This window comes from Aplidium turbinatum, chromosome 4 (genome assembly GCF_918807975.1).
Source record: "Aplidium turbinatum chromosome 4, kaAplTurb1.1, whole genome shotgun sequence".
Lineage (NCBI taxonomy): Eukaryota > Metazoa > Chordata > Ascidiacea > Aplousobranchia > Polyclinidae > Aplidium > Aplidium turbinatum.
Genome location: NC_137475.1, coordinates 17,284,620 through 17,305,989, shown reverse-complemented (window position 1 = coordinate 17,305,989; position 21,370 = coordinate 17,284,620). Strand labels below are relative to the sequence as shown.

General features: G+C 36.9%; 1 protein-coding gene, 1 non-coding gene and 1 pseudogene across 2 annotated transcripts in view; 2 read left to right on the top strand and 1 right to left on the bottom strand.

Moving 5' to 3' along the window:
- Nucleotides 1-5,457: 5,457 nt before the first annotated feature.
- On the bottom strand, nt 5,458-5,554 carry LOC145769772 (U6 spliceosomal RNA; annotated as a pseudogene).
- A 5,169-nt stretch (nt 5,555-10,723) lies between these two features.
- On the top strand, nt 10,724-10,830 carry LOC145769767 (U6 spliceosomal RNA). Its single transcript, XR_014289083.1, has one exon. It is a non-coding gene; the product is annotated as a U6 spliceosomal RNA (small nuclear RNA).
- A 3,244-nt stretch (nt 10,831-14,074) lies between these two features.
- The window catches only part of LOC145768959 (short transient receptor potential channel 4-like), a 122,095-nt gene continuing 114,799 nt past the window's right edge, over nt 14,075-21,370 (top strand). The window contains exon 1 of the mRNA XM_082580561.1: nt 14,075-14,323. Within this exon, the coding sequence (XP_082436687.1) occupies nt 14,075-14,323 (249 nt within the window). The remainder of the gene's footprint in view (nt 14,324-21,370) is intronic.

The following is a 21,370-nucleotide window of genomic DNA, read 5'->3' as shown; positions in this document are numbered from 1 at the left end:
ATACAGTAGCCTACTAACAAAATGTTCGTTCTGCAAACTTGCAATTCTAAAAATACACAACTTCTAATGTTAGCCTCGTAGTTGGTAACACTGCAAACCCTAATGATATGTCTAGACCCAATTGAATGCATATCAATAATCATAGATCGTTACTTGCAATGTCAATCGATCACACACAACATGTATAAACAATATTGTCACAACCTATACTGTATATAAATGATTACCTTAAGGTGCAGAAGTGTATGTCAAATGTACAAGTTTATGCCTAAAAAGGCAGAAATTGCATATCAATATATGGGTTAAGAAACATTAAACAATGTTATGTATGTTGGGTGTTTGAGGTACCATACGAAGTTGGTTGCATTAATTAATAGGAGCTTGTGTACTGAAAATTTTGTTGTTCATGTTCTATGTGGAATGCAATAAGCTGAGTGACAGTAGTTTCAAGTTTATGTGGTATTGTTCTCTGTTTCTCTTGTGCTGCCAACAAGCAAGCACATTCATTTACAAGGTATTGTATAAATGCATCAATTAAACAGAAAAAATCATAATCTTCTATGATATCATTACTCATAAACAACCTGCATCACCCCAAATAGTTGCTATTGACCCATGCTTAGCAGAAAATATCTTGACTCTAAAAATATGTAGTCTTATTGAGGAAATGTGTATTCATACCATCCGCTTCCAGTTTTTGACTGGGGGAGCGTGGTTGTCCTGGCTTGTTATAGAGATTATATGTGAACCTAACAACGCTCGATGAACACACAATCCATTGGCTGCTGCGCCTGGCTGTAACAACGTGATCTGTGGCGGCCTCAAATGCAAAAAGAAGAATTATGTGATCTTTTTTTACCATGTGTGAACAAAGAGCTGACTTTTCATCTTTCATATTTTTCACAGCTCTGTGATGTTCTTTGACCCGGCAATTTATGCTGCGTTCGGTTTGGTCAATATAAACTGTGTCACAATCATTGAATGCAATTTCATAAACTACACCACATTTATTGTGAAAGGGATTGGGTCTTTTGGTAGCCTATTTACAAAATATTGCCGGTGGTTCGAAACGGTTTCATGGCGACTTTAACTCTGGCAAGATTCAATGCTTGCCTTATCGACTCAGAAACTCCCTTTATGTATGGAATGGTGGTGAAACTGTTATTTTCTGGTGCTTTGTTTGACGTGATGGTTGGTCGAGAAATGAGTGTGCCCTTCTGCCATTTCGGAAATCCATTAAGTTTTAAAGTGTTATAAATTTGTTTGCTTTCGTTTTTCTTGTTATTTGAGAAGGTGACCAAGTTGTTGGCGCGGTTGTAAAGTGTTTTTGAGAATATACAGTTTGTGTTGAAGTGGGTGGCGTGATGTGCAGGGCCCGATTAACCATGAGGCACACGAGGCACAGGCCTCAGGCCCCTTGGCTTTGAGGGCCCCCATTTTTTTACATTAGTAGTGAAAGTACTATAATTTGGACCACCTAATGAAAAATCTTAATATTTTTAAAAAGATCCACAACATTGGGGTGCAACTAACTTTATTTGATTAGTTACAGGCTAGTTGGTTTGCAAAAACAATTCCAATCAAAAAAAAAATAACACAAACAAAGAAAACTACATTATTATTTTTTTTATATAGTGGTCCATATTACCAACTCAGTTTCTAAAATGGTCCGCCCTGTTTCATAATATGGACCACCATACTGTAATATGGATCGTTGTCATGCGAAAGTAAATATATCAAGGAAGTCAAACTTCAAAGGCATGAAATAGAACACAAACACTCAATAAATAAAAATAGTCTGAAACGTTCATGATAGTCATCTCAAACAAGTTTCAAATCATTGATCGTTGGCACAGTTGTCACAATAGTGAAAATGAGCATTTGATATATCAGTACAACTTTCATGGGCTAAGTTCTTGCACTGACAACACTGAATCCAATCCTCATCAGTGGACTCATCACACACAAGACAAGTGCATGCAGAAACAGCATTGCTTGGAATAACTCTCTTTTTTGAAGCCTTAAAGGTTAAAGCCTTTTCTCACTTGTTTTGCTGGTTAAGCTTTTTCTGTGAACTTGATTTTATGTTTGTGTGGCGTACCTGTCAGCACAGTAGCCTTTGTAGTTTTTCTACGTTTTCTTCCCTTCGTAACCTGTTTTGGAAGTGGGCTTATGTCCTCGACAGATACCCTGCATGAAATGCTGACTGAACAAGGTTGTAAGTTCTTAACACTCAATGACGATGGTCCTGGTGCTTGTGAGATTGCTTCATACGGTGCATCAGCTAAAGTTCCAGCATTTAATTCTGTTGACATAGTAGAATTTTTTGCCACTTTCTCAATGTTTACCATATATTGTGACAAAGGTGAAATGTTTCGAGAAATTGCATCTTGAGTAGACATATCTTGATCATCAATTATCAATGGTGATACATTGTTTGGAGAGGTGTCTACTTCATGAGGCTTGTCAGTAACTTCAGTTGAGTGAAAATCACTTGATCATCAAATACAAGAGGATTAATGGGGTAAATTCCTGCTTTTTTAAATCCATTTTAAATCCAATTTCCATGCTTAGACATGTCGTCAGAACTTAATCAAATTGTTTATAATATCAAAGTGATTATGCAAATTACTGGTAGTAGCTTTTATCACTATAAGAAAGCAAGTTACAAATATATTTTATGATGCACTCTAGAAAGTTTGAAAAAAATGCATAAATCTCATGGAACTTCATTTCTATACCTGTCTTCATTACTGAGAAACAAATTTCTACCAATTGACCATAACCTGGACCACTGGTCCATATTACCAAACAGTTATGTGGTCCATATTACAGTTAGCATAATCTTATGTTGCTTGGTGTCATTTAGAATTAAACAGTGGACATTTCTTTAAGATTTTGGCAGATAGTCATTAGTAATGCCTCTCCTGCAGATTACTTTTGTATAATCTTTTGTAACTGTAGCAATATTTGAAAAATTCTCAATAGTTTAGACCAGCATATAACATCGCAGACCCCTAAAACACAAAACCTCTAGTAACAACAAAGAACCAAGCCCAGCTCAATCCTTTGAATCTGAAATAGTAAAAACTAGGTTAGTAAGAAAGGTTAATTCAAGCTGTTCACAAACCATGAAATTATTTACTTCAGTCATTGAAAAATCAACAGTCGTCCAAATTATCAGCCGGTCCACTTTATAGCACTTTCCCCAGGCGTAGGTAGTGAAAGTTGTTGTGCCAGTGTGTGCACACTTGTTACTTTTGAGTAACAATTTCAAATTGTGTAACGATTTTGCAGTAACAGTTGAGCACTTCTGCTCTGCATCGAAAGCGATTGCCAATAGGGGCCCCTTAACTTAGCTGTGCCTCGGGCCCCCGTGAGCCTTAATCAGGCCCTGGTGATGTGTACTGCATGTATGTATCCAATCCTTTGGTTGGGTGCACCGATTTCTCGGTTAAAAATTCAACTTAATGGATTTCGTAAGAAAATGGCAGAACGGCGCACTTATTTCTCGACCAACATCACGTCAAACAAAGCACCAGCAAAACTTATAAATTTCACCACCATTCCATACATACAGGGAGTTTCTGAGTCGACAAGGCGAGCATTGAATCGCGCGGAGTTACAGTCGTGGTGTGAAAAAAGTCCGCGGTAAGAAAAGGTTGAGAACCGTTGGTTTAGATTAAAAGATAAAAATTATAGCAAACCTGATTGACGCTCGAGGCTTTAAGTTGTGGTTTAGTCATCTTCATGGCAAATCAACATCGGATAGAGCCTAGAGGTGTAAGAAATAATACCACTGTATAGATGACAACGTTTCTCACATGATTCAGCAAAGCAGAGTTCAGTTTTTTTATTAAAAATGGATGGAGAATCAGCAGAGCCCTATTTATGGCATATGCATTTCGCTCTACTACTGTAGAGCATCATTAGTGCCTTATTCAAATAGAATTATCGTCAGCCTCTTCAATGACATGTAAAAGCATTGTATATATTGGTTTATTTTCTTACGCAAATTCGTGTCATGAAACACTGCCTCTAGGCAACAGAATTACCTTTATCGACTATCTAAACAATTTCAAGTCATCTTTTGCTGCCGAAAGATGAGAAAATATTTGTTTTGATTGCGACTTAAAGTCTGAAAGAACATGCGTAATTGACACATTCTAATTGAAAGTCAGCACATAAATGTAGGCTACTCATTCTCTTTTATGCGGATTGCAATAGAAAAACCTGCCGCTTTATAAATTTGTTTTTAATTTTAGAAAAATGCGCGAGCCATTATTTATCTTTGTTAAACTTCATCAAATTGAAATGGCATTATGATTTGCTTTAGTCACCCTAACTGGAAGAGTTTTGTCACAGTAACATATAAAGACGGCTGATTTTCTACGTGTTCATATATATTTTCTATTAAAAATAAAATCTTATTTAAGTTTGCTTTTGAAACAGTTGGGGAATAACGGATAAAACGCAGCCTACTTTTCCGATTACGACGCAATTAGCCTACGTAACCTACATCAGCAGCCCACTGTCAAAAGCATGACGAAGCCAGTGGTAGTTTCAATTTATTTGGCCTCATCCGTTCGAAGCTTATTCCGAGCATCTGCTGAGAAAACACATGTAACAGTAGAGAATCTAGGGAGATACTTGGGTACGTATCTTCCCCAGAAAATGGACAAAAACATGCAGTTTTCAACGTTTTCGCAAAATTGTCTTGCTCGCTTATTCTCATTGAACTGGCGCCATAGAGCACGCGTGTTTTTAGCAGTTTTAACCTGATTTTGCATCTCAAACCTGACAAAATAGTTCAACATTCTGAAATAAACTCATTACTTATTCAACTAATAAGTAATAAGTTAACGATTAAAGTTACCTATATTCACTGCTAATAAAGGTGTAAGATGAAATGTGCTTTGTATAAAGCAAGGGTCACCAACTGGCGGCCCGCCACGCTGTATCGCTGCGGCCCGCGGAAGATATCAGCGTACAAGTATAACCCAAAATACTTTTCTTGAGGAGTTAAAGAGCACATGGCAAAAAATACTTTCCGGAAAGCATATTTTCGCTTTGCGTACGATTCCACCGACCGACAAATCAGATTATAGTTCTAGGTGGGGATTGCTTAAAGCTATTCCAGTGCGATGTCCATTGTCCAGTCACACTGTCCCAGTGGTTGATTAAAACGTCTGTTTTCGAATTTCGAAAATGTCTGTTAGCATAGGGTTGCTTATTTTAAGCTTGCAAATGTCATGTAAACACTAGTGTGCGTTTCACCGTGATTGTGTTTCACGAGCAGTATTCTCTTTGTGCAAGTTTTTGTTGGCAAAATAGGTCGGTGTGCCAACTCAATTTATAATAAATTGGCAAAATATTATATATAAATTTAAAGACTTTTTGTGATTGTATTATGAAAATATTTAGCTTAGTACCACTGCAAAATGTTTTTTTTTTTAAAGAAATATGGAACGCTTCACGATTTTGCGTGTCATCCTTGCGCAGAGACCATGCTAATTTTCTCTGTATCGTTCCAATTTTAGTATATGTAGGCTACTGCCGAAGCAAGTAGGCTACTGCAAAAATGTTGTTAATCAACAAATTCTCGCCACGCTGATAAGCATCGCAAGTGACAGTTGTCTTCAATAAAAGAAAGACGGTTTTATAAACTCTCACAAAAAGGATGAAAAACCAACTCATTGCTTTTTTAGAGGGAAGACTGTTCATGAATTACGATAGAATTACGATTTTTCGGTGATTTCCACAAGCGTTTGTTTCATGGTGCCTAGTTTCTTTTCCCCTGTGATTGGAGCATATTTTTCGCTGATATGTTTGCAAGTCACTATTGTTGCCTGTAATGCGATGTGTCAGACATTTCCTTGTTTACTGACATTGTTAATTGCAAGAGATATTTTGTAAAGCGAAGTGACAATACCACTCGTGCTTGGCGATGAATATTCTAATGAAACCGCTCGCCTCGCTATAAGTGCGCAAAACAAGTGGCCTTGTTTATTAGGCATTGTTAAAAAAGTCAAAAGTGTTGTAAAAGAAGCTTGGCCTGGCAGTAGCGTTGTTCGATTAATTTAGTTGCTGCGGTATTTTAACATAAATATGAACAACATGTAGCCTAACGCTATGGATACTGGGTACGAAATGCGTTCTTTTCTGGCATAAGAGTCAACCTACCTAAAATTTTATTAGTGCGGCCCGCCACAGCTCTCCTTAGTGCCAAAGTGGCCCGCATGCAAAAAAGGTTGGTGACCCCTGGTATAGAGAATCGTGGACACTTCGGACGGATTTTCGAAAGTCACGAAAAGACAGTGTAGGTTATTGGACTTTACAAAGTATGCATAAAGCGAACAAAGAAAGATAAAATTTGTCAAACTTCGGGGGGCAGGCCCCAAAGCCATTCGTTACACTTTTTTTATTTAGTGTACCCCAACTTTCTTATTGTTTATTTCGTTTAAAAGTTTGTTTTTTGGTAGCTCTAGTGCTCTTCTCTCTTTAAAACGTTTTTTTTTTAAATCCGCTATTGACCCGTAAAGCAGCCATATACTCTCGGTAATCATAAGCTTCATAATGTTAAACCAATATAAAATGGTTAAACATTGGGCCATATGAGTATTTGGCTTTGCTTCCTGATTTAAAGTTATTTGGCATTTTTTAACATGTTGGTTTTTCAGTGAAATACGGAAAGAAAAATTGCACTTTTTGGATCATTTTTATTCACTTATCAGAGTTTGCTATTTGGTCTAACCTAACCACAGTGTGACGAAATATTTTCAAGACCCTTTTCCAAATCTTAGAAACACTCTATTGAAACAACCCCGTAAATTTATGGTTGAGGGGCAACAAAAATGGCTATTACAAGTGGTGTTTCAAAGATAAAATACTTCGCGAGAGATTTAGATCATTTAAACTGACTTAAAGAATGCCGAAAACGAAAAACAGCCTGCGTTGCTCTTGCCCGCAAAACAGCAGCTAATCGCATGGCTTTTTCTGGAACGTGAATTACTATTGAGATGCGCAAGGCACGCACGCTCACAGTCACACACTGCTTACCTTCCCGCGTGTGAGACGTAACTTCAAGGTCAAAACGCGTGGTAGCGAAAAAGCGAATGCGAGGTTGAACAATTATTCTAATTTCACGAGTTATCCAAACGTCCGTTAGATTTTTTGTGATCTCAAACATGAAATCGATTTTAGCAAACTTTATCGAGTTGAAACTACGACACACCGAACAATAACGTGAATACAGCTTGGAAATCATACCCTATGGAAATTTCAAAGTAGATGATAGAGTAACTTACGCTGCTAGACTAGTCACGTAACTATTCACTGCAGAATTACGTAAACCAGCTAAATTAGACGCGCTGTTTTCAACGAAGTCTTCCCGCTGTGAGATGAATTATGATTCAACAGCATTGTTTTGTTCGCAATGTGTGAGAATTAAATCGAAAACCGATAAAAGAAAAGGTGTTTAATGGTCTTGGTCGCAGATATTGCCTGCATTAACGATGTCTCTTACCGCTATTATCACCTAGCCAACCTGACATCATTGTTTTATGCGGCCGCTAAGGTTTGACATCGACTTCAACGATCATGGAATGTTACGTACCGGTAATAAAAACGATTATATCTTACATGCAAAAATAAAAAAATTGATCTCTTAAAACAGCTCTTTCTGCTGTTTTGTCTAGTGAGCTTTGCATATTGCTCAACAAGTGCATAAAGTTTAGAATTGACAAGAAATCATTAAATTTGAAAATTAAGTTTGAATCTTTGCAAATAAACGTATTCAAAACTTTTAATTCGACCGACGCTATTTTATACTCCGTAATCTACGTCGGCAATGATTTTTACGCAGCAAAAATGCGTTAATATTGAAAACTGCCGAGCTGGGGACAACAGCTTGTCCCGTGTGTAAGTTGAACCTGTCTTTTTGAGGTGAAAATCACTTGCAAAAATCTCGATCTATACTCGAGTATATACAGTATTCGATAAAAGACTATAAAGACTTTCGATAAAAAACATAAGAGAAAACACTTCGCCGTTGGTAACGCTTTGAAGGTTAATTTGAAGGTAAGAAGGTAATTAGCAAAACGAGCAAAACGAGGTTAATAAAACTGATAGCGGTATCGGGTTTCCACTCTGCTTGAGATCATGATTTTTTGCGTTTTATTTCGATAACTTCACTGTCTTGATCGTTGTTATTCACTCGCACGAAAAGAAAATGAATCGGCTTGCTTTCCAACTGTTCCAATTATGAGCTAACAATATCAAAATTTTTACGACTAGGCGGACTGCATGGGTAAAACTAATCGTTTCAAGCAGCGGTTCTAATAAGTTTGGTTTGCAACCTAGGTGTCAATATAAACAAGACAGTAAGCTTAATCAAAGACTATTTCGATTGAGTAAAATAGCGTTATGGTTATGACGTCATCACCTTTCTCGCCCCCCAAGGTTTTTTGAAAAGTCGGCGCCTATGTGGTGCATGGATGCCATTATTGTCAATTAACTTCACGTGTGTTTATAACAAGATTTTATTGAACCATAGGCATACGAAGCCGAGCAACGTGATCAAGTTTAATATATTCAAGTTTATTACATTTGCAGAAACACAAAACTACGCAAACAAATTAGATATCGAACGTTTTCGACATCATAAGATCTATAAACAGGAAAAAACAAAAAACTGCACAGTACTTCTGACTACCTCAAACTCAACGATTTCGGCTCTACGAGAATCATAGGTATTTAGGTGACTGCATCAAAAGGTGTTAAACAGATCACATGATGTTGTAGAAAGACAAGGTGCGAAGAATCTAATTTTAACATACAGAGAGCAAGAAGGATGAGCCGCAAGCATACAATTGTCTGTCAAAGGTGGACTGTTACGTTTCATGTACAATTGTACAAGGCTTCTAAGATCTTGGTTTGATACTTAGACCGGCCTCTGGAGATGATCTCAAATTGCTTGATAAAAACGTTGTTTTCGCATTCTGTACATGAGAAAATGTGATCTTTAATTGCACTTTTCTGTATAGAATTCAAATGCAGGTGTTCCCCAGCTTTGGTCGATAAATGTGTTGTTGACATACCGAAGTATGTCAGGCTTGCATCACGCAAACAACTTAATTTATAGTATACACGACATCAGAACATAGAGCAAACGACGTAGGCGACTTTAGCTGGAAATATCTGCCTACTTTGAACTTTCTATATACAGGGTAAAAAGCTTTCAATATTTTATCAAAAAAATATGACGGTATCCATTTAAATGTAGCATATTTTTTAACTTATTAGTTTCTTTCTGGAACAATAAGTCCGTCGAACAAACCAAACCGGCACGAGATAAAAGACATAAAATTAATCCAAATTTCCACTTATTTGGGCAAAAGCGTTGTAATTTAAAAGTAGGCCAGTGTTGGTGGGTTTTCGCCAGATCTGTGTGTCAAACGAATCATGATTTATTTTTACTTCAACATCTAAAAAGACAATAAGATTATCAGATTTTTCCACCTTAAATTTGATGTTTTGATGCTGAGCATTTAAAAGGTTTAAAAATTGGAAACAAGGCTGATCGTTGTTAAAAATTGCAAAAATGTCGTCAACATAACGTACATACATTTTTGGTTAGAAATCACGAAACACTTCAAACATTTTCTTTTCTAAGTGCGCTAAAAAGAAGTTGGCCAAAGTTGGACCAAGTGGAGAACCCATGGTGACGCCATCTATCTGTTTAAATAAGCGATTATAAAACATAAACATACCTTCAGTGGCCAGATTTAACAATTTTATGAAATCCTTTCTTTCAATGAGTGGTCGATGCGGTTGGTTGTCATTAAAAATGTGATCAGAAATAGTATTGATGGTTTCTCGTAGTTTAAACCGTTTTTAAACCTTTTAAATGTTCGTACCAGTGTACGTTTCTGTAAATGTAATAAACTTGAATATGTAGGGTTGTGGAGTTATCCACATTCCACAGAATATGTTTTGAACACTTCCAGTGCTTGTCAACCTGACAAAATGTAGGCTATGGCATACTCTAGGGCAGGGGTCACCAACCTTTTTTGCATGCGGGCCACTTTGGCACTAGGAGAGCTGTGGCGGCCGCACTAAGAAAATGTTAGGTGGGTTGACTCTTATGCTAGAGAAGAACGCATTTCGTACCCAGTATCCAGCGTTACATGTTGTTCATATTTATGTTAGAATACCGCAGCAACAAAATTAATCGAACAACGCTACTGCCAGGCCAAGCTCTTCTACAACACTTTTGTCTTTTTTGACAATGTCTAATAAACAAGGCCACTTGTTTTGCGCACTTATAGCGAGGCGAGCGGTTTCATCAGAATATTAATCGCCAAGCAAAAGTGGTGTTGTCACTTCGCTTCACAAAAGATATCTTGCAATTAACAATTTCAGTAAACAAGGAAATGTTTGACACATTGCAATACAGGCAACAATAGTGACCTGCAAACATATCAGCGAAAAATAGGCTCCAATAACAGGGAAAAAGAAACCAGGCCCCATGAAACAAACGCTTGTGGAAATCACCGAAAAATCGTAATTCTATCGTAATTCATGAACAGTCTTCCCTCTAAAAAAGCAATGAGTTGGTTTTTCATCCTTTTTGTGAGAGTCTATAAAACAGTCTTTCTTTGACAACTGTCACTTGCGATGCTGATCAGCGTGGCAAGAATTTGTTGATGAACAACATTTTGCTGTACTTGCTTCGGCAGTACATATACTAAAATTGTAACGATACAGAAAAGATTAGCATGGCCCCTTCGCAAGGATGACACGCAAGATCGTGAAGCGTTCCATATTAAAAAAAAAGCATTTTGCAGTACTAAGCTAAATATTTTCATAATGCAATCAGAAAAGCTCTTTAAATTTATCTATACTATTTTGCCAATTTATTATAAATTGAGTTGGCACACCGACCTATTTTGCCATCAAAAACTTGCATCAAGAAAACACTGCTCGTGAAACACAATGACGGTGAAACGCACACTAGTGTTTACATGACATTTGCAAACTTAAAATAAGCAACCCTATGTTCACAGACAATTTCGAAATTCGAAAACAGACGTTTTAATCAGCCACTGGGACAGTGTGGCTGGACATCGCATTGGAATAACTTTAAGCAACCCCCACCTAGAACTATAATCTGATTGGTCGGTCGGTGGAATCGTATGCAAAGCGAAAATATGCTTCCTGGAAAGTATTTGTTGCCTTCGTGCTCTTGAGCTCCTCAAGAAAAGTATTTTTGGTTATACTTGTATGCTAATGCCTTCCGCGGGCCGCAGCGATACAGCGTGGCGGGCTTCATGCGGCCCGCGGGCCGCCAGTTGGTGACCCCTGCTCTAGGGTGAACAATAGTTGCAGATGTGTGTACGGCTACGTTGGGGATGTGTAGGCTACATGAACACAGGGGAAAAGAAACATATTTTTTCAATAGCAAACAATCTTACATATGTTTCCATTGCATTATTTGGAACATAAAGTGCGAAGAACGATATTAGAGTTAACTAATATTCTTAGGATTGTGTACCAAAATGTTAATGTGTAATTTGTAGCCTATAAAATACGATCGTTTTCTGAAAGTTGGTTCATCAATCAAAAGCCCATGTAATGAATCGTAATGATGGCATTTCTTTTCTTCCTAATTGTAAAAATACTATTGTAAGTGCTTGTCTGATGTATTTTAATTAGGTTTCATGCTGATTAAAAATTGTGCAGTGGTGGGTATACAATTTGGTTCTTCATGACTCATACGCTCTGCCGTCTTCTCTCTCCCCGCTCTGCTGTTATTTAAGTTTCTTGTTGATTGATAACATCTAAACTCTTTTTTCTAGTTTCAAAATTTGCGCGCGATAATTTTTGTTTGGAATTTAAATATCATTTTGCATGTTTAGTTGGTTTACACAGCAACATGGTCCTGTGTTTTGCCAAGCTAAAAAGGTAGCCACTACTTGATCTATCCCCCAGAAAAAGTCAGTCGTGTTCGTGTCTGATTGACGAAGCGTCGGAATAAAAGCAGATTATTACCTTCTACATCTTGTGATAGTTTAGCTCAGTTTGCACCAGATGAACGTCTATCATGTTATTTAACTATAGACTTGTGTGGTAAGTTTCAAAAGAAGCTAATTCATTCAGAACGGTGTACCATTTTAAGACAGATTGACAACCACTGGTATAGGCTACATTCAAATTAAACCTTTTGCATAACAAGGGAAGTGATAGACCGATAAGTGGAATGATGACAGTTAGACGGAATTTATAAGAACGACGTTACAGAGCAGCATACATACGTTGTCATCAATGCACGCATGCACCTGGCTGAAAGTCCAGCCTGACCATTTATGCCAAAGTTGTATCTTTTCATGGCGAAACCTCTGATTTGTTCTGCTTTGGTTATAAATTGTGTGAATAAAAATATTATTCAACCAAGTACTTTGTTATCGATGATCTATCTTTTCATGGTACAGCCAAATTAATTTCTCCTGAAGTTACACCAAACTGCCTAATGTAGTCTACGGTGAAAGTGAACATTTTGCACACGTTTTTCAACACAAAGGACTAGCCTGAAGCGAATTGATTTTACGTGACTGTTATATTACAGAGTTTTTTCGCTTCAAGTTGTGTTGAAGCTAATTTATTGATGAGGCAGATAAAAAACTATAGAATAGGAATAAATTTATTTAGCGTTCTTTGTGTAAGCACATGATACTGTACAATTAAAGATGCAATGCAACACAGCAGCTGACAGATGGAAGCAATACTAACTATGTCATGCTGTGTCTTCCCGAGACGAGTGTTCACAAGCAGTGTCGAATCAACTTTTTAGTGTGGTACACGCCCTCTCACTATACTTAGCCACGCACCTGACGAACAAATTTGCTCTTCCTGGGAATCGAACCCGTTGCGCAAAAAGCAGAAACTCCGCGTTAGTGATACCACTACATACGTAGTAATTCTCTTCAGATGGCGAGACAGTCTATTTCAGTCAGTCAAATGCAGGATGTGGTCAGAAAAGAAGTAATTTTATTGCACCATCAACAGATGATTGACAACGGGATAATTACAACGTTGAATAACAAGAAAAACGTTGAGCACAGGCTATTACATTAAGGTAGCAATCGATATTTTTGTGATGAGAATACAAAGAAAGTCCTCGGTTTAGTTTTCTACAGGTGGTTTGTACTTCTCTTTTGAATTGAATAGGCCAGGCATACACTTTCTACAAAATACAATTCGTCAAACTCGTCTAATCATTCTTATGTCTTTCTTTTCAAATCTTCACATATGGATTGATAACATGGGTAACTCATAATTGTGTTCTTGAATATAAATAGACGTCGTAGTGTCTATAAGGCTATCTGTCTTCTCTTTTTGTTGTTACCACCTTTACTTTGTTTTTATTGTTCAAATGTTATTTTGAATTGCCTATTTATATAACAATAATAAGTAATCTTACAAACGCTGCACTACGTCGATTTTTCATTTAATTTTCTGTAGCTTATTTGTCAATATGTGTTAAGGAAGATGCTCAACATCGAACTAGCGGAAGAAGGCCTACGTATGGTTATATTGGTGTGATCCCGTCAGCCTCTTTCAAATTAGGTTCAGCTGACTATTTTCTTCTCTATTTATTTTAAGAATAATCTTTTGTTACGTTTGCTGTCACTTCTTATCTGTCGTCACTATCATATGAAATACCAAACAAATTTAAAATTTGGAACAAAAAGTTTGTCGTAAATGTGTTCGTTGAACTTGAGCGGTTATACGTCTCTAAAAGACATACCACCGCAATATCTCTTATGATTGCAAAGCAAGTTCGGTTATATGCCTGATGATGATATGATTTTAGATTTTAACTAAGACTTTGTGTTATCTTCGACAAACAGGTTTCGTATTATCTGAAACAGAGTAGTATCTGACAACAAATGTATCAGTGTGCTTTGTCTTCTTAGCGTCTAAGCAGGCGCCATGGTCGATTAACAGTGTTGTCACGGTTCTGAGAAAAAAATGAGGAAATGTTTTTGGATTGATTTTGACTTTCTTCAAACGAATGGCTAGAAAACGTGAGGATTACCACAGTTCAAATCAAGTACGTGAGAACACATCTTTTGCAAAGATGTCATATTCTGCCGAAAGTATTTCACAAAAACAAAAGTATAGATTTCGAAGAGATAGCCCCTTGTTGCAAAGCAGAGACCCCATCTTAAATTATGATGAAGGCCGAAGCAGACGTAACAGTCGTTCTGACATCTTGGCCAATCATTACAGATACACCAGCGAGGGAAGGTTGCTGTGGCGAGTAAGTGAATGTAGATTTTCAAACTATAAATAGACACGTTAGTCGTTATTTATTTCAGTGATATGTAGCATAATGTTTAGAAATATAGGAAATGAAAAACCTATCCGATTTAAGTTTTTTCAATTCTGTTGCCGGTGTTAATTCAGATAAGAAATTCCGTTTAAAATTTTGCATTAATTTGGAAGGTATCTTACGTAACCTCAATGCTGTTGAACATAAAGTTGTTGCACATAATGGCAAGCGATTTTTAAAACTCCATTGAATTGAACTGTAGGCTATGTTGAGATTGGTAAAACAGATTCTGCCTTCCAGAATAATTCCTTACAATGTGCGATTAGATTTTATTGCCAAATCCAAGACAAGCAAAGTTGACACATTGAAGCGGCAACGTTTTGCCTCTTACTGTAATAGCACAACAAACATTCTAAACGTGCATTGTGTAGCGCTGTAGTTGATGTAGCTGTTTCTGTTTGTGACCGAGTAGCCTATTGGGGTCTTCGTACAAATTGCGGGTGATCGTGCAGTTGATTTATTTCCACATGTTTCAAAGCAACAATCTTGTTATTTAAAAAAAGATCAGTAGTTTTTGCATTGATTCTACGTTTGTCGGTGCACAAGTATGAAAATAGTATATTTTATGCGGGAGTAGCTCTGTAATGCTCGTTCAGAAAAGGTGATCAAGGACGTTCATTAGTTTGTATTGAAAATGGAACAAACGTTTTGAAAATTAAGCTAAAATATTAATGCAGAAAGATTGAATTCTGCCTGACTACCAGCGTAAGGCTAACTGAACGCCGATGTTCACCACAAACCTGCTGAGTCCTGAACTCTTATTGTAATTTAAATGGCTATGGTCACAAAATTGAGCAAGTTTTAGGCTGCATCAGTTACATTTTGTATTATTCAGGTGACCCAAAAAGATGCGTACCCATTAAAATTTCAATTGTGACTTTGATTGAAAAGCTATTTATTTCAAATTACAACCACACATTATTCAGTTTATGGAAGACCATTGACCAGAGTTTCAGCTTTTTCTGTCAATTTTTAGTCAATTTATGGCTTTCCCTAGATGGCAATTTAAGAGCTCGTGTGCGATTATCGAACTCCAGTATGAAAATGTATGGCTAAAGTCAATATCAGTTTTGAAAAAAAGCTTGAAAAAAAGTCACAACGTAGCAGTAATCTCAAGTAATATTTCACAGTAATTCCAAGTAGTTGATGTCAATGTTATATTAGCAATGTTCAGATGATGTGAACTGTCTTGATTTTCATGCTTGAGGCGTGATATAGAAACATCAGTTCGGATGGATTGCATCTACGTCACTTTAAATTGAGTCAACAATTCGCTCACGCTTACAGTCACGTTGTTTTGTGTAATTTTTTGATGATGTCAGTTTCTCTTCATTCTTTCGTCCATCGCTTACGAAGGTTGTTCGAATGCAATGTCTATCACAGAATATTGTGAGTTTGATGTCACAAGTAGTAGCATCTTTTAAATGACCTACATTTCCTTGCTTCAAAGTTTTTTTTTTCCCAGTGATACTGTGTCTAATGATACTTACCAACAGTGATATTTTTATAAATGGCATTTTGGCTCTGTAGTCAGACTCTCATAGTTGCAGTAAAACAGTAAACTTTTGGTGTTTGGAAAGTTGAAATTATTGGCACAACAGGATTAACTTGTTAATAAGAAATGATGCCCTGTATTATGAGCTCAGTAAAGCGATTCCAAATCTTACTATTAATAATCCCAAGCGTTATATTGACCTCTCATAAAAAACACTGGTTATGTGTGAGTATGTTGTTCCTGCCAGTATTGCTTGCATTCGATATGCGAATTTCTGTTTGTTTTTTTCCGCACGTTGTTTTGTTGTAAAAAATACCTATTACACTTTAACGTGTTCTAACAGTGTTTTTCTAGGATGAATGAAAGCATTGCTTTATTCAGCGAACGTCTCTTCAGCCCAGCTTTCTCAATTTATTACTTTGAAATAGAAGAAAAGCGCTTTCAAACATAAACACCCGGTGGTCTATAAATGATAACTTGTCGTCGAAACAACGAGACAAGTATATCGTGTTTATATGATGTTCATCTTCGCATACAGTATAACATTAGGATGCGTCATTGGTGATGTTAAAAGTAAGATGACTGTTAAAAATTCAAAATAATTAATAAACTGAGAGTACGAAATGTACATTGTACAATGCGCACAGTGTATCTACATCAAAGACAGCTTAGCTGTGGCTTGACTTAATTGAAGCGTATTATTTCAACTGCAGTATTTTTAATCGTTTGACCGAAACGGCTTTGCTGGTATAAATAGCTGAATAGCCTACTTGAGAATGGAAATGTTTAGACAGTAAACAAAAATCAAGCTCGAATGCACTAATTTGTTTTTTGGTGATAAGAATACTAATTCTGATGTAGGCTATTTCAGAATAAATTTATTTTTATTTAAAAATCACGATTTGACAACACTGGTCGTAGCTTAATCTAAGCCAATCTTTTGGGTTGTGTTTGCATTCTGGCTGGGTTCGGGCGTAAATTTGAACAAAAAAACTACTTAGGTGCACTCCCTAATTTGGTCATATTTGCGTTGTAGTTTCGATTTCTTTTCACTTTCGTCTATTTTACGCTTCAACTACTTTATGGTTTCGGGCTTGTAGTTCAGGAAGCGGCCCTGAAGTATTGAACTCTTCTACAATTTTGAACGAAACTTAGTATCGTAGCGCACATGCATACTTCAAGCCAATATTTTTCGCTTGAAAATATACTAAACTTTGGAAACATTGAGAGATCTTTACACTAATTCATATTGATATGGTATTCTGTCAGTAAAAGATTCATGAAAAGTTTTTACAATTTTTGCTGTGCTATCACCTTATTTGGTTTTGCTTCTTATTGCTGTAGGCTACATGTACAATTAGGGCTGTTCGAAACAAATTTTTTCAAGTCGAAACGAAATCTTCTTAAAGATTTTTGCTCCGAAACGAAATCAAGATGAATAATTTTATGTCGAAACGAAAGGAAATATTTCATAATTTCGAAACGAAATACTTTGCAATTTTAAAACGAAACGTAATATTTTGCAGCTAGCAGGCTTTAGAAGTCAGCAAGAAATTTTAAACATCATTTTTTAGAAACAAAATTCTGGCATTAGGAAGAGGTCGATAGCCAACGTCCTTTCTCCTCCAAGCAGAACAAAACCCTGGACTGCAGAAGCGTAAACAACCAAATATTATAAAAGATCTGCATGTTTGAAACGACTCCATTAATGAGGTCCAGGTAGACCGGTGTCAGGTTTTGAGAAGCTTTTTTTAATTAAACAAGCTTCTACTAAAGACAAAAAAGTTGCAGTAGCCTACAAGCAAGAAAAACAATGGGCACAGTCAACAAAAATTATAAAATTTTGGACAAAGGCACGTATTCAACGGAGTTCCTGATTGTCGCCCTGAGAAAGAGCGTGTCACAAACCCTTGATGTGACACGCCCTTGATGTGACAATCAGGTGTCGCCCTGAGAAACGGAGTTCCTGATTGTCGCCCTGAGAAAGAGCATGTCACAAACCCTTGATGTGTTCAAGGGTGCTCGATTGGGTACTATTATGTACCAGCAGCAGACCACAAACGCTCGCTTGTGATGAAAGTGGCTGGTATAGCCAGCAAAATCTGTGCCAATTTAGCTGCCAGTGGAAAGTGAGTTTAATTCACTTTGTAACATTGTAATGGACACTCGTTGGTATCTACTCTCGTTTCCAAAAGCGTTGTAATTCGCTTTCCAGCTAGTGGCACACCAAACAGCGCGTAGATGACTACGCAGTTTTTTTATTTGTCTCTTTTGTGATAGAAATAGTAATTAAACAACATTATCTACCAATATCTAATGCGCCGACCCTAAGGATACGCGGAATTCACAACGCTAGATAGCCACACACAATTCACTGGCCAGTATTACCAGATCCAAAATAATTCTATAGCTAAACTGTAATTAAAAACTAGCCAAACACAGCAAAAAGTAGCCAAATTTTAAACCATACAACACTACAAGAATTTTTGGGCTTTTTAATTGATTTATTTAAATATTTATTGAATAAATCTTTTTAGATTTGGAAATTTCATTCAAAATTTTTCTTCCCAATGACTTTAGCTTAAAGTTTTTCCAAATTTTGCTGAATTGGGATAACATTGTTTATTGGCAACTCTGATGGAAAATTGAACCCGGGCTGAGGCGAATGGTAGGCACTTCAACTTATTACACTTTCCCAAAACAATAACGCAATCATGCGTGACATAGTCTACGATTCAGCTGATTGCAGTCATGTGACTGAGCACGTGATATTGTGAACGTTCTTCTCGAAAGTTTTTTGATACAAACTAAACAAACCACCTCCTGTCTTTACCTCTTCTGTAACTGAACTGAGTGAAAAAGAATGTTTGGCTGCAATCAGGTGGTTTCAAACATCAATGATGTCATATGTCACGTATGATTGCGGATTACATTGGGAAAGTGTAATAAGTTAAAGTGCCTACAGAAAAACAGAGGTTTCCACCGAAAAAGCGCCTACTGAAAAACAGAGATTCCCACCTATCTTTACTCTTTTTTCTTCTGCAACTGAACTGAGTGCAAAAAAAATCTTTGGCTGCAATCAGGTGGTTTCAAACATCAGTGATATCATATGTCACGCATGATTGCGTTACTGCTTCAGGAAAGTGTATTACGTTAAAGTGTCTACCTAGTCCTTAGGCGAATACAATTAAGAGAAAAGAGCAACACTTCATAACCTTGGATTTTCTCACTTTGTGAGTTGATTTTTTAACTATTAAAAAGTTGATTTTTTAACTATTAAAATTAACTGTTTGCTATTAAACGTGATGCGAATTCACTTTAAAGTATTTGAGTTTTTGGTAGACCGATCCATCGCCTAGCAACGTTCAGCCAATCAGAGCGAAAGAGAGTAAGCTTTCTACGCTTTCCAACTCGTAGCATTGGTTTTATGCATTTTCGGTCACATTTATGCTTTTTTTTAGGAGAAGTAGAATTTGCTTTTGCGGTACTTGCAGGTTTGACAGCAAATACCTATTTGAGATGTCTTAAAAAACTTAAAATCGGAGACCTGCTGCAAATAGTGCTTTCTAAGACAAGATTTAACTGGGTTGTTAGAGGCTTAGAGCCAGTGCCGGTCTTTGGGATGTGCAAACCGTGCGATCGCACAGGGCCCGCAAATTAGGGGGCCCGCAATTTACTCAGAAAATGCAGTAATTTTGTCATTTTCAAAGGAAAAATTCAACAAGTGAATTCAGCAAAGGAATTCGCAACAAGAAAACATAGACTCAACGAATTCAACCTATTTCGTCGCCTGAATATTTCGTACCCTGAAAAGATCGAGAAAAAAAAAGACATAGCCGAAATCGCTGATCGGAGTTGCCGCAAACATTTCAAAATTTCTCGATCTTTTCAGGGGACGAAATAAGTCGAAATTTAATTTTGTTACACGATTTCAGGGGACGAAATAGGTTGCATCCAGACTCAACATACTGTAGAGACATAGCTTTATTTCCGAAAAATGCCGAAGAAAGCATGATCTTATCCTTTTGCTATGCCACCGGACAGCACCATTTCACAGTAATATTCATACTTAAATTTTTGTTGAACATGCTCTCAGAATGTCCCAAATTCAAAATAATTTTTCAAAAATTTCTGGGGGTGGCCCCCCAGACCCCCCGCCGCTGGTTGTCGTCTTTGGCGATCACGCCGCCACCGCCGCCCCTCCCCTTTCAAAGTACCTAGCTACGCCACTGAATTGGATTATTGTCATTGGGGCCCGCAAAAGCATAATCCGCACAGGGCCCGAAAAACCTTAAAACCGGCACTGCTTAGAGCCATGTAGTATTATCAATGGTTTGAATAGTTGATCATATTTTTATAGAAGAAGTTACAAAGCCTGGATGGTGTGCTGTGCTGCAACTGCTACGTTGTTTGTTTGATTTGCTACAATTCACTGGAGTGAAAAATTTAATCTATAGGCCAAATCTTTTAAATGAAACCCATTTCTTAACCTGCAAAAAGTCGAAAGTGACTGATTTTCCAAAGACAATTTCAAACATTTTTCTTTGCATTTTTTTGTATTTAATGGCACGTGTGGCATTTTGCGTTAAAAATCAAACAGGGTTTTAAATTGCACGTGACTTAAACCAGTATAATGTGCAAACAATTTATTAACAGGAGAATTTAAAATGGAACTTACACTAAAAAATGCCCCTTCTTGCAATTGTAGCAAAAGAAAAGATTGCGATTCGTGTTGCATTTTTAGAGCACAAAGTTCTTCTTTCAAAGCTTGATTTTCAGTTACCAGCTTACATGATTCTGCAATGAATAGCATAGCCTGTAAACTATGGTTGTTTAAATTTAATGGTTGCATAAGATAAAAAATGAACTGAAACATATAATACCAATAGCCTACCGTAAGCTACCAGTAATTAATTCATACAAATCAAGAAATAAACCATAGCCTAACTCATTGCAAAATGAGTAATTGAATAGTTATAGATAATTATAACCTACCATTATTTTGTGCTTCTGAAGTACTTTTTTGCTTCTTTTGCACATGGTCATCTTGTTCACTGTTCATTGCATCATTGTCATGAGACATATCTGGCAGAACTTGTTCTCGGCTTTTTCGAGTTGTTTGTACTTTCATTCCATCAGCTGGAATTGGGTCTGGATGAATGTCAGAAGGTTTTCCATCCACAAAATGCTAAAATTGGTAGTACTTCATGTAGCCTATTGATTGTATTTTAATACATTGCAAAATCACCACCACAAATAAACATTAAAGTCAGTCCATCGGTACCCTCCACCAGACCTAATAGATTGTTTAGGCAATTGATGCAGCATTGTAAGACAGTTTCTGTTTTGATAAGATCGCAAACAATTTCAGATTCTAGATAGTAGTTACCAGCACCTACCTTTGAACACACGTTTGAATGAAGGTTAATTCTTGACACGTTTAGTTGTACATGAGGCCGACCACATCCTTTGATCCAACG